This window comes from Chiloscyllium plagiosum, chromosome 16 (assembly GCF_004010195.1).
Source record: "Chiloscyllium plagiosum isolate BGI_BamShark_2017 chromosome 16, ASM401019v2, whole genome shotgun sequence".
Lineage (NCBI taxonomy): Eukaryota > Metazoa > Chordata > Chondrichthyes > Orectolobiformes > Hemiscylliidae > Chiloscyllium > Chiloscyllium plagiosum.
The window spans coordinates 38,919,344-38,933,350 of NC_057725.1; the positions used below are offsets into that span (position 1 = coordinate 38,919,344).

General features: G+C 40.2%; 1 protein-coding gene across 1 annotated transcript in view; it reads right to left on the reverse strand.

Moving 5' to 3' along the window:
- c16h11orf16 (chromosome 16 C11orf16 homolog) overlaps positions 1–14,007 on the reverse strand; it is a 40,687-nt gene that overhangs the window by 19,796 nt on the left and 6,884 nt on the right. Inside the window, exons 2-5 of the mRNA XM_043705854.1 lie at positions 11,817–12,176; positions 11,094–11,275; positions 9,567–9,696; positions 4,638–4,869 (exon numbers count right to left, since the gene is read on the reverse strand). Coding sequence (XP_043561789.1) covers positions 4,638–4,869; positions 9,567–9,696; positions 11,094–11,275; positions 11,817–12,176 — 904 coding nt within the window. The remainder of the gene's footprint in view (positions 1–4,637; positions 4,870–9,566; positions 9,697–11,093; positions 11,276–11,816; positions 12,177–14,007) is intronic.

The window sequence follows — 14,007 nt, forward strand, 5'->3', positions numbered from 1 at the left end:
TTACATCTTTCCCCTGTCATCCTAAACCTATGCCCTCTAGTTGCTGGACTCCTCCACCACAGAGGAACAACTTTGTCAATTTATCCTATCCATGCCCCTCATGATTTTATAAACCTCTATAAGGTCATCCCTCAGCCTCTGACATTCCAGGGGGAAAACAGCCCCAGCCTATTCAACCTCTCCCTATAGCTCAAATCCTCCAATCCTGGCAACATCCTTGTAAATCTTTTCTGAACCCTTTCAAGTTTCATAATATCCTTCTGATAGGAAGGGGACCAGAATTGCATGCAATATTCCAAAAGCGGCTTAACCAATGTCCTGGACAGCTGCAACATGACCTCCCAACTCCTGTACTCAATGCTCTGACCATTAAAGGAAAGTATACCAAATGCCTTCTTCACTATCCTATCTACCTGCGACCCTACTTTTGAGGATCTATGAACCTGCATTCAAGGTCTGTTTGTTCCCTAGGACCTGACTATTAAGTGTATAAGTCCTGCTAAGATTTACTTTCCCAAAATGCAGCACTTCGCATTTATCTAAATAAAACTCCATCTGTCAATTCTCAGCCCATTGGCCCATCTGATCAAGATCCCGTTGTAATCTGAAGTAACTGTCTTCACTGGCCACTACAACTCCAATTTTAGTGTCATCTGCAAACTTACTAAATATACCTCCTATGCTCACATCCAAATCATTTATATAAATAACGAAACGTAGTGGAACTAGCACCGATCCTTGTGGCACTCCACTGGTCATAGGCGTCCAGTCTGAAAAACAACCCTCAACCGCCACCCCCTATCTTCGACCTTTGAACCAGTTCTGTATCCAAATGGCTAGTTCTTCCTGTATTCCACGAGATGTAATCTTGCTAACCAGTCTCCCACGGGGAACTTTGTCGAACGACTTACTGAAGTCCATATAGATCACGTCCACCACTCTGCCCTTATCAATCCTCTTTGTTACTTCTTCAAAAAACTCAATCAAGTTTGTGAGACATGTTTTCCCATGCACAAAGACATGCTGATTATCCCTAATCAGTCCTTGCCTTTCCAAATACATGTAAATCCTGTTCCTCAGGATTCCCTCCACCAACTTGCCCACCACTGATGTCAGGCTCACCGATCTATAGTTCCCTGGCTTGTCCTTACCACCCTTCTTAAACAGTAGCACCACGTTAGCCAACCTCCAGTCTTCCAGCATCTCACCTGTGACTATCGATAATACAAATATCTCAGTAAGATGCCCAGCAATCACTTCCCTAACTTCCCACAGAGTTCTAGGGTACACTCGATCAGGTCCTGGAGATTTATCCACTTTTATGTGTTTCACGATGTCCAGCACTTCCTCCTCTGTAAAATGGACATTTTTCAAGCTGTCACCATCTATTTCCCTACATTCTATATCTTCCGTGTGCTTTTCCACAGTAAACACTGATGCAAAATACTCGTTTAGTATCGCCCCCATCTCTTGCAGCTCCACACAAAAGCCGCCATGCTGTTCTTTGAGGGGCAATATTCTCTCTCTAGTTATCCTTCTGTCCTTAATGTATTTGTAAAAACCCTTTGGATTTTCCTTAATTCTATTTGCCAAAACTATTTCATGACCCCTTTTTGCCCTTCTGATTTCCCCTTTAAGTATACTCCTACTGCCTTTATATTCTTCTAAGGATTCATTCAATCTAACCTGTCCATACCTGACATATGCTTCCTTCTTTCTCTTAACGAAACCCTCAATTTCTTGGGATGCATGGGATCCTCATACACTGACTGAAGGGTCCCAAGGTGTTACAATGATGATTCTGGACAGATTTCCATTCTTAAAACAGAGACCCCTGCACATCCAAAGCTGCAAACACACTCCAACCCCTCTCTTCACCCTGCTCTGGATTTTGCCCTGACTCTTGTCTCCTCCTTTTTCTTAACCGACCTCTCGACTTTGGCTTTTTTGGATAATGTTAAATCGGTCATGTTGGGTGACAGCGGAGTCAAAAGTCTGCTGTATGTTAACACTCGGAACAGCCAGAATGACTGCTTATCAACCTCCAATCACAGGTTCCCTCCCTTCACCCAAGTTGTTTCTCCAACCATAGATTTTGTCTTTGAAGGATCATTAAAATCTAAGAAATAGTAGCAAGAGTAGGCCATTCAGTCTTTAAAACTTGCCCTGCCATTATATAAGGTCATGGCTGATCTTCCCCAGGTCTCAACTCCTCCTTCATGCCACTAGATTTTTGAAATATCAAGGAATTGAGCGCTATCTACTTCATCTTTAGATCTAACTTCCACAAGTCTCTGGGATAGAGAATTCTAGACATTCACTCCCCTCTAAGGGAAGAAATTCCTTTGCCTCTCAGCTTTAAAACCAGTGTTCCCTTATTCTGTAACTGCTTCCCCTAGTTTGTGATTCTCCCACACGTGGAAACATCTCACCATCTATCCTGTCAAATCTTGCATGTTTCAATAAGATATTTCCTCATTTTCTAAATTCTAATGAATGAAAGCTTAGCCTGTTTAACCACTCTTGATAAGGCAACCCTTTCATCAGGGAGAAAGTGAGGACTGCAGATGCTGGCGATCAGAGTCGAGTGTGTGGTACTGGGAAAGCACAGCAGGTCAGGCAGCATCTGAGGAGGAGAATCGATGTTTCGGGCAGGAGCCCTTCATCAGGAATCTTGATGAAGGGCTCTTGCCTGAAACATTGATTCTCTTGCTCCTCAGATGTTGCATGACCTACTGTGCTTTTCCAGCACCACACACTCTCAATCCTTTCATCAACCTAGTGAACCTCTTTTGAACTGGACCTAATGTTAATACATTCCTTAATAAATACAAGAAATGCAAGAGCAGATAGATGGTTAGAGAAGAAACCTGTGACTGGATAAGTTGGAACAGTCAGTATTGTAGAGACAGAATCTGTGATTGGAGGAGCAGCTCTGTCTTTCGTGTTCATATTCCAGTCACAGCTCTCCAGTCAGTTCCCACTCCCAACAACTGTCAATTTCACTGACAGTTAACATTCTTTTTAAACAAAATCTGATATTTTTTAAAGCACACTGGAAAACAATGAAACTATCTGAAGGTTGGAAACAACCTCTTTTGCTCATATCAACTGTCAGTTCTAAATTCTTTTTGAAGTTAGTCTTTCAAGGGGTTACCCAGTCAAGAAGTCCAAAATCTGAAAACACCATTTGTCCAGAATTAGGTTAGGCAGATCCAGTTACTCAACTATTCGGGCACTGCAACAAATCTACAAAGCATGGGCTCACCTGATCTTTGGACTAAAGTTCAGAAAATGGTGGCTGATGAGGGGACATGGTTACTGTGTAGTGAGGAAAACATATCGCAAGGTTACAATGCCACTCAATTTCTCTTGCTGCCTACTTCTTTATCTTGTTCTGCCCCATTTTTTCAGTTTCCCTCATGATTTCTTCTTTGTCTCTCTGTCAGTTGGCTCATTCTCCCTATGTCTTTCCTTTCTATAAGTTTATTTCACAATTTCTCTTCCTACCTTGGTTTCTTTCTCATTATCTCTCTCTCTCTAACTCTCTCTGTGCCTCTCTTCTTTTCTCTCTCTCTGTCTCAAAATCTCTACAAACATCCCCACCTCTTCTTTTGCAGTAGGTTTCTTATCAGACTCAAGCGTTTGCAAGGTAGAGTTTGCAATTTAAAATCTTTATCTTAGAATCTGAGAAATGTGCAGCAAAATGTAACATGTTACACTTACAATTTTGGATAAGTTGGAGATCATAAAGAAACTAGATAAGAATACTTTACTAAAAAATCTTTGTGAGCCCTATTGTGTGTCTATCCCTACACCTCTATGAAATCAAGAAATGGCATGAATACTTGGGAGATGGTTTTTAGTTGAGCAAATAAATTTTATTACTGCTTTCTGATGTTTCATCACTGTTATATGTTTCAAACAAGCATTAATATCCACAGTGTTTTCCAATTTGTATGCTTGTTGTTAGACTTTCTAACATCATTTTATAATCCAGAAAATTTCAAATTCCACAAGAATGCTTGTTTCGAAGCATTCCAGCTTGGAGTGGTTATTCTGTATTAGCAAATACACTGCCATTTCTTTGCCCACTGCCAGACAGCGACAAATGTTATTTTGACATAGGAAAGACTTGGAGGTGCCAGTGTTGGACAAAGTTAAAAATCAGGTTATAATCCAACAGGTTAATTTAGAAGCACTAGCTTTCAAAGTGCTGCTTCTTCCTCGCGTGTTTGCGGAGAAGTTATTCTCCACAAGAAGCAGCACTTTGAAAGCTAGTGCTTTCAAATACACCTGTTGGACTATAACCTGGTGTGTGATTTTTGACATAGGAAAGGAATGAATGAATTTTTTGTACAAATATACTTACATTTTTCTTATCAAGTATTATATATTTATTTAACGGCTGATTTAGACAGCAGTGGCTTAAGCAATACTCTTCCAGATCTTTTGATCACAATGGCACTGAGAATGTTATGTAAGACAGGTTGTCAATCTGCTATTAGCCCATCAGCCATCTAAATGGGCTTCGAGTTTGCAACTTTTGAATTCAAATGAAAAAAAAAATCCAATGACATCTAATCAAAAAGAAACTACATAAATATACAAATATATATTTAATTTGAAGTTCATACCTTGTAGCGGGTCTCTAGTCTCAATGCCAAATGCCACTGTTCCAGGGCCATATCTGCTTCCATCGGATTCCCAAGGTGCTAATACTTTATCACCTGAGACCACAGAATGCCTCATGGCCTCATTGTACAGAATTATATCATGCAATGCAGTCTTCTGCACAGAGACTTGGCACTTTTCAGTTGGATCTTTCATAGGTTTGTCAAACTCAACCAGGAACAATCCTTTCCCTACCTGGCAACAAAAGGAGGAATATATTTTGCAGTACCTCTTTTTCATTTCCTCTTTATAATTTACACTTTGGGTCTGATTTTTACTCTGTGTAAGTGGATGGTCTTGAACGGGCTAATACCTTATCCTTTGTTGTAGCGAGCCTGCAGTGTATGTACTGTAAAGTATACCTATGCAAATAGAGTGTAACAACAACAGTACTGTGTATGTATATTTAGTGTGTGTGGATATATACATATATTTATCTTGGAAAATATCTCAAAGGCATTTATCAAACAAAATTTGACCCTGAACCACATAACATAGAAAACAGAACATAAAACATTACAGCGCAGTACAGGCCCTTTGGTCTTCGATGTTGTGAAACCAATCTAAAGTCCATCTAACCTACACTATTCCAAAATCATCCATATGTTTATTCAATGATCATTTAAATGCCCTTAATGATTGCGAGTCACTACCATTGCAGGCAAGGCATTCCATGCCCTTACTACTCTCTGAGTGAAGAACTTACCTCTGACATCTGTTACCCCTCAATTTAAAGCTCTGTCCCCTCGTGCTAGCCATCACCATCTGAGGAAAAACGCTCTCACTGTTTTACCCTATCTAATCCTGTGATCATCTTGCCTCTATTAAGTCACCTCTTAATCTTCTTCTCTCTAGTGAAAACAGCCTCAAGTCCCTCAGCCTTTCCTCATAAAACCTTCCCTCCATAACAGGCAACATCCTTGTAAGTCTCCTGTACACCCTTTCCAATGCTTCCACATCCTTCTTATAATGCGCGAACCAGAACTGTATGCAATACTCCAAATGTGGCCGCACCCAGAGTTTTGTACAGCTGCAATATGACCTCGTGGCTCCAAAACTCAATCCCTCTACCAATAAAAGCTAACATACTGTATGCCTTCTTAACAACCCTATCAACCTGGGATTTATGCACATGGACACTAAGATCTCTCTGCTCATCCACACTACCAAGAATCTTACCATTAGCCCAGTACTCTGTGTTCCTGTTACTCCTTCCAAAGTGAATCACCTCACACTTTTCCACATTAACCTCCATTTGCCACCTCTCAGCCCAGCTCTGCAGCTTATCTATTTCCCTCTGTAACCTACAAAATCCTTCCGCACTATCCACAACTCCACCAACCTCAGTGTCATCCTCAAATTTACTAACCCATCCTTCTATGCCCTCATCCAGGTCATTTATAAAAATGACAAACAGCAGTGGCCTCAAAAAAGATCCTTGTGGTACACCACTAGTAACTGAACTCCAGGATGAACATTTCCCGTCAACCATCACCCTCTGTCTTCTTACAGCTAGCCAATTTCTGATCCAAACCACTAAATCACCCTCAGTCTCATGCCTCTGTATTTTCTGCAATAGCCTACTGTGGGGAACCTTATCAAACGCTTTACTGAAATCCATATACACTACATCAACTGTTTTACTCTTATCCACCTATTTGGTTACCTTCTCAAGTAACTCAATAAGGTTTGCGATGCACAACCTACCCTTCACAAAACCATGTTAACTATCCTTAATCAAATTATTCCTTTCTAGATGATTATAAATCCTATCTCTTATAATCCTTTCCAAAGTTTTACCCACAACCAAAGTAAGGCTCACTGGTCTATAATTACCAGTGTGGTCCCATCCTCCCCTTCTTGAAGAAGGGGGCAATGTTTGCTATCCTCCAGTCTTCTGGCACTATTCCTGTTGACATAAGGAGGTATTGAGGTAGATGATCAAAAGCTTGTTCATAGAGTTAGGATTTAAGCAGTGCCTTAAACGAGGAGAGAGGCAAAGAGGTGAAGAGATGTAGACCAGGTATTGCAGAGCTTAGGAAGTTGACAACTGAAGGCATAGCCACCAATGTTAGAACAGCTAAAACTGGAGATAAACAAGAGGTCAGTGTTGGGGAACTGCAAATACATCAGTAGAAGTAGATCTAGAGAAGATTATAGAGGTAAGGAGGAGTTAAGTCCTGGAGGGATTTGAAAACAAAGATGACACCTCCAAATTTAAGGCATTGCTTAATCATAAATTAATACAGGTTAGAAGTTGAGGAATAATAGATAAACTGGTTTACTGTGGATGAGTACATTAGTATACTCCACCATGAAGTAATTTGAAAAGTCCAAGATTTCTACATAACTTCCTTTGTTCTACAAATGTTGTCTCCTTCTCACACAAAGCCACTCAAGTGCTATGGTAACTTGGGTCAGAGAGATACAAGTGACAATGATAGCTACTTCAACCAATAAACATGTAAAACATATCCAAACCCTCCTCCCCAGGAAAAAAACATCCTTCCCTCAGTTATTATACTATTCACTTGAGACTATCAGTGCCAACAGCTTCACTGAAGCCATGCTCTTGTAGTATCACCTGAGCAGGGAATTCTGACATGAAGGAAGTTACACTTCAACCCATTCCTCTTCTCAGTCAACATTCACACAAATGTTTTTCTGCAAGAGTCACTGAATGACAGTCAGGATCATTTGCTTTCTGATCCTCTTTGTTCAGGGCTGCTAGAGTGATAACAGTATAGGAGAAAGTGAGGACTGCATATGCTAGAGTGCTAGAGTTGAAAAATGTGGTGCTGGAAAAACACAGCAGGCCAGGCAACATCTGAGGAGCAGGAGAATTGACGTTTCGGACATAAGCCCTTTTTCAGGAATGAGGCTGGTGTGCCAAGAGGGCTGAGATAAAAGGTAGGGGGGAAGGAATTTGGGGGAGGGGTGCTGGGAATACAATAGGTGGAAGGAGGTGAGGGTGAGGGTGATAGGCCGGAGAGGGGATATGGGCGGAGAGGTCGGGAAGAAGCTTGCAGATCAAGAGGGCGGAGCTGAATTCAAGGGTTGGGACTGAGATAAGGTGGGGGGAGGGGACATGAGGAAGCTGGAGAAATCTACATTCATCCCGTGTGGTTGGAGGGTTCCTAGGAGAAGATGAGGTGCTCCTCCTCTAGGCGTCATGTGGCCAGGGTCTGGTGATGGAGGAGGCCAAGGACCTGCATGTCATTGGCGGAGTGGGAGGGGGAGTTAAAGTGTTCAGCCATGGAGGGGTTGGGTTGGTTGGTGCGGGTGTCCCAGAGGTGTTCTCTGAAACATTCCGCAAGTAGGCGGCCTGTCTCCCCAATGTAGAGGAGACCACATCGGGTGCAGCGGATACAGTAAGTGGTGTGAGTGGAGGTGCAGGTGAATTTGCGACGGATATAGAAGGATCCATTGGGGCCTTGCAGGTCCTTGGCCTCCTCCATCACCAGACCCTGGCCACACGACTCCTGGAGGAAGTGCGCCTCATCTTCTGCCTAGGAACCCTCCAACCACACGGGATGAATGTAGATTTCTCCAGCGTCTTCATTTCTCCTCCCCCCACCTTATCTCAGTCCCAACCCTTGGATTCAGCTCCGCCCTCTTGACCTGCAATCTTCTTCCTGACCTCTCCGCCCCCACCCCTTCTCCGGCCTATCACCCTCACCCTCACCTCCTTCCACCTATTGTATTCCCAGCGCCCCTCCCCCAAATTCCCTCCCCCCCCTACCTTTTATCTCAGCCCGCTTGGCACACCAGTCTCATTCCTGAAGAAGGGCTTATGCCCGAAACATCGATTCTCCTGCTCCTCGGGTGCTGCCTGGCCTGCTGTGTTTTTCCAGCACCACATTTTTCAACTCTAATAACAGTATAGACCAATACCTTATGGCCTCATTGTATATTATAGTGCAGACTGATGCATCATGACCTCACTGTGCAGAATTCACTAGCTAAGAAAAGCCAACTCAGCAATTTATTTGAATGCTGAAACATTTTTGATAGATATAACCAATAAATAAGCAATACTTCCTGCTGCACATACTGTATACATTTCCCATAACAGAACTATCTTATTTATTATACTTGCATCAATATTGTTGCAATTACTTTCATTTCATAATTACATTTTATTGAAAAATATTCATTTACAAAATTGGTCTTATCTAACCATGGTATACAGGTAGTGATGGTGGGTTTAATACTGTCCCTGCTTGAATCAGAATAGTACATGAAAGTAAAAAAGGACAGCCATTGATTCACTTTTCACTCTCCTCCACAGAATAACCATCCTTCCTAAACATGCACACAGCTTTGTACATTTTCACTAAAGAGCACAATCAATTACTGCCATGTGCTTCACCAAAACCAGTGCCAGATTTTCCAGAGATCACACTCAAATGTTGAAATCAGTATGGGTTTGGAAGTGGTACAATAGTGGTAATATCATAGGACTAGCAATCCCATGAATCCCACCATAACAGATGGTGAAATTTGAATTCAATAAAATCTGGAATAAAGAACTGACCTAATGACAACCATGTAGATTGTTGTAAAAAGAAAAACCCATTTGGTTCACTAAGGCCCTTTAAGGGAGGTAATCTGCTGTCCTTACCTGGTCTGGCCTACTTGTGACTCCAAACCCACAACAATGTGGTTGACTCTTAACTGCCCTCTCGACAAATAGAGATGGGCAATAAATGCTGGCTTAGTCAACAATGCCCGTGAACAAGTAAAAGCTGATACCAAACAAATTGGGATGGTTTGGGTGGTTATTATTAAATTGGTACAATTTAAAATATATAGTTGAACAAATAGCTTTGCACATAATGTGACAAATTAAAATAAACCTTACTCCCACGTCAATAAATAATGCAATTTACCTCCACTTCTTGTTTGATTGTGCCACGGTAATAGAATCCATCAGATTCTCGCCTTGCTAGAACAGAGGCTCCAAGGATTAATTGACTTGATGCAAGAGGTCTGGCCCATGGATCAATATATTTGCAGATACTATTGAGAAAATTATTAGTGCACTATCCTATATTAATTTTGATAAATGCAAACAGTGTTTAAATTTAGCTTTGTGGAAAGCAGGAAGCATTAATTAATTGCATTATGTAAACAGCTTTTTTAAGATAATAATACATAGAATCATAGAATCCCTGCAGTGCAGATAGAGGCCATTTGGCCCATTGCGTCCATGCAAACTGTCCGAACAGCATCCCACCCTATCAATGTAATCCCATATTTATCATAGTTACCCACCTCGCCTGCACAATCCTAGACACTATGGGACAATTTAGCATGGTCAATTGACCTATCCTGCACATCTTTGGACTGTGGGAGGAAACCAGGGCACCAGGAAGAAACCCATGCTGACATAGGTAACTCCACACAGATAGTTGCCCAAGGCCAAATACAAATAAGAACATGAGCACAATGAGGAGGACATCTGGTGCAATTTAGAATGAGGGAAGGGATTATAATTTATGATAACAAAAATGGGGAATCAATGGGAGAATGTATTGAGATTCATTAGTTCCAATTTGAAAGTCAACACTCTCATCAAACCTTCTAATTATTTAATAATAGGATTTATCACAGAATCATGTGACATCATCAAACACCTTATAATTGCAGGCTTATTTAGAATTTCAGTGAAGCAGAAAACAATTGTGCTTCGAATAGTTAAATAAGTTCAACTATATATTTAGTCTTCATGATGAATAAAAGAATGAACTATACAAGTCTGAATTCAGGAGAGGCCATATTGGACTCAAAATGTTCCTCTTCCCATAGATCAGCCAGGACTGATGAGCTTCTCCAGCATTTGCTGTATTGTTTCAGATCTCCAGCATCCACAATAATTTGGTTTATTTAGTTAAGTCTACTCAACCTGAAAACAATTTCCCCAAACAATGTCTCTAGCTAACAAAGCATGCTTAACAGCTGAGTCTTAATATTAAAACTCACACTTGAAAGTTACATTTTAGCTCAAAAGTTTTCCCTTGAGGCTTTCCTGTCTTGTAAATGAACTGTTTCAATATTGATATTAGATTGAACTCTCCAACTAATTGCTTTACCTGTAAGACAGTTCACAAAACAGATTATAGATTGGTATCTATAAAGATGTAGATAAATATAACATTATAGACACAAATTCATACTATCATTTTTAGAAAACAGCCAATTATTTGATTACATAACTTATTCAGTTTGGAGTATATTTTAATAGTATGTGCCAGAAATTGTTAACTGATTTAAAACAAACATGTTTATGTATTGAATTTGATATGCAGCATTGCAAGATATGTGCAAAATTGAATGAAAGAAATTAATACTTTAGTCAGTTCTTAAAAAAAACTAGAGGCATTCATAATTTTTGAAGAAAAAACAGCAAGACTAACCAAGTAGTCACCTGAGGGTTGCACACACAGACTGAATGTGTTTGAAAGGCTTTTAAATCAGAACCTGTTACCCATGAGCCAGGGTGAGGGTTGTTATCCAGTGTTCTTTTCACAGTGCAATACTTTAGGTCAGAGTACAAGGGCCCAGAGGTTGTGAGGTCTGCTGGATAAATAGGAATCACCTAGGTAACAATAAACAAATAATTAGATTCTTCAAAAATACAAAGCATTTTCATGCTGATATTTAGCACACTTTCCCAGAAAGTGGACTAAATCAAAGTAACTTGTTTGGTTTGCGGTTGTGCAAAGTGGTTTGTTTATTTCTCCTCACACATATGTACACATGCTCCTGGTGAAAGAGAATAATCATAGACTCAAAGTGCCAAAGTTGAATACTCATTAGTACCCTTTTACGAAGGGTCATTGGTCTTGAAACATTAACTCTACTTTCTTTCCACAGATGCTGCCAGACCTGCTGAGTTTCTACAGTGCTGTCCTGTTTTTGGCTATTTCAAGCCCTTTCACTTTTTTTTGGTATTCATTTAACCTATTCAGTTTGCTTCTAATAGCTACTTTTCATTAAAAACATCCACAAGAAAGAATAGATTAACTATTGTGTCATGATGTTTCTATGATGAGTTTTTGCCTTTCTGAAGACAAATGATTTATAGTGCTCGTGCATCATTTTCTTTCAGTGTTGCACATTTGCTCTCCATAAGTTACCTGTTTGATATCTCCAGACGTGTTGAGTCTAATGAGGTGAGCACTGCCTTGGGTAAGTCCACCAATTCTCTGCAGAATCTCTCGACATTCACTGTCTATCCATTTATCTGATAAATAGAAAATGTGCACTGGACGCCCATGTGATATATAAGGTACCACGTGAAAAACATCCTTTAATGGATTGTCAGGTAAGCCATTTGTCACGAGGTAAATGGCATTACATATTGGATCATGAAATGCAGCAGTTAACGCACCAAGGAGATTCCTGCCCTGTGTACAGTGAAGGGATTGAACCCACTGTATTGCATTGTAGACCGTCTGAGAAGAGCATGCTACTAGACGGTCACACCATTTGGTTACCTGTGTGAAAACAGGAAATGTTTATCAGTGACAATATATTTCAGAACAACAATTAGTAAATGAATGATTGGCATTTTATCCAAACTGCAATTATTATGCTAATTTTGCAAAAAGAATATATAGTTAATTTTTAGGGTGGGCTCAAGCCATTTATACCATATGTAGTAATAACACTGCTGTAACCATTGATAATAATAAGGCTGCATTAACCACACATTGATGTAAGGCTACACAATGTACAAAAAGGCAGAAAGTATGAGCAGGAGAAGACCAGATGCCTCAATGAGCCTCCCATTCAATATGATTGCAGTTGATCTTGGGCTTTTGCTCCACTTTCTCAACTACCCCCATACCTTGTGCTTTCCTAAGAGACCAAAAATCTGTCTTTACAAATCTTAAGTGCATTCAAAAATGAAGCATGAACAACCCTCTAGGGTAGGGAATTCCAAAGATTCACAACATTTTGAGTGAAGTATTTTCTCCTCATCTTGATCTTAAATGATTGTCACCTTATCGTGAGACTCTGCTGCCAAGTTTTATATTCACTAACAAACCAAAACCATGTCATGGCACCTACCCTTCAGTATTCTGTATGACTCAGTAAGATTCCCTCGCATTCTTCTAAACGCCACAGAAAAAGTTCTAATTATGCATGTGTCATCATTGGATAACCCTTTCATCTCAAGAAATTTAGTGAACTTTCACGGTACCATCCCCAATGTAAGCATATCTTTTCTTAAAAATAAAGATTGAAACTGCATAAAGAATACCAGTTGAGGTCATACCAAAATCCTACATAAACGACTGCAAGTTTTTTTTAATTCTGGTGTTCCAATCAACTTACAACAAAGGTTAATGTACAATTTGTCTTCCTACATGCTAACTCTAAATGTTCCTTGTAAGAGCACATCCATATCTCTCTGAACCTCAGGATTTACAAGATTAACACCTTTTAAAAATGTGTTTTTCTATTCCTACAAGTGAAGTAAATAACGTCTGCCATACTGTTACCCATTCATTTAAACTGTCAGTTCCTTTCTGAAGACTCAGCGTTCTCCCCTTGTTTATTTTATCCACACTTTTCCTTTTTATATACTCATTAAAGCTCTTAAAACCAGCTTTTAAATTTCTGACTATTCATCTACATTTTTCTTTTTTTTTGTTTTTTTTTATCTACTTTTGGTGGCCATTTTCTGGTTACTAAAATATACACAATCCTCCATTTTTCTTTACACTATAAACTTTTTCTTTTATTCTAATCGCAATCTTAACTTCCTGCATAATGGATGAGTTGTTTTGTTTTACAGTGGAATGTATTTTGTTGAACATTTTAAAGTGTTCCTTTAAACGTTTGCCATTGCTTATTTACTGCCATAACTTTAAGTGTACTTAGAGTCATAGAGATGTAAGCACGGAAACAGACCCTGCGGTCCAACCAGATATCCCAACCCAATCTAGACCCACCTGCCAGCACCCAACCCATATTCCTCCAAACCCTTCCTATTCATATACCCATCCAAATGCCTTTTAAATATTGCAATTGTACTAGCCCCCACCACTTCCTCTGGCAGTTCATTCCATACACTGTCTGTCGAGAGAAAGTGAGGGCTGCAGATGCTGGAGATCAGAGCTGAAAATGTGTTGCTGGAAAAGCGCAGCAGGTCAGACAGCATCCAAGGAACAGGAGAATCGATGTTTCGGGCATAAGCCCTTCTTCAGGAATGAGGAAAGTGTGTCCAGCAGACTAAGATAAAAGGTAGGGAGGAGGGACTTGGGGGAGGGGCTTTGGAAATGCGATAGGTGGAGGGAGGTCAAGGTGAGGGTGATAGGC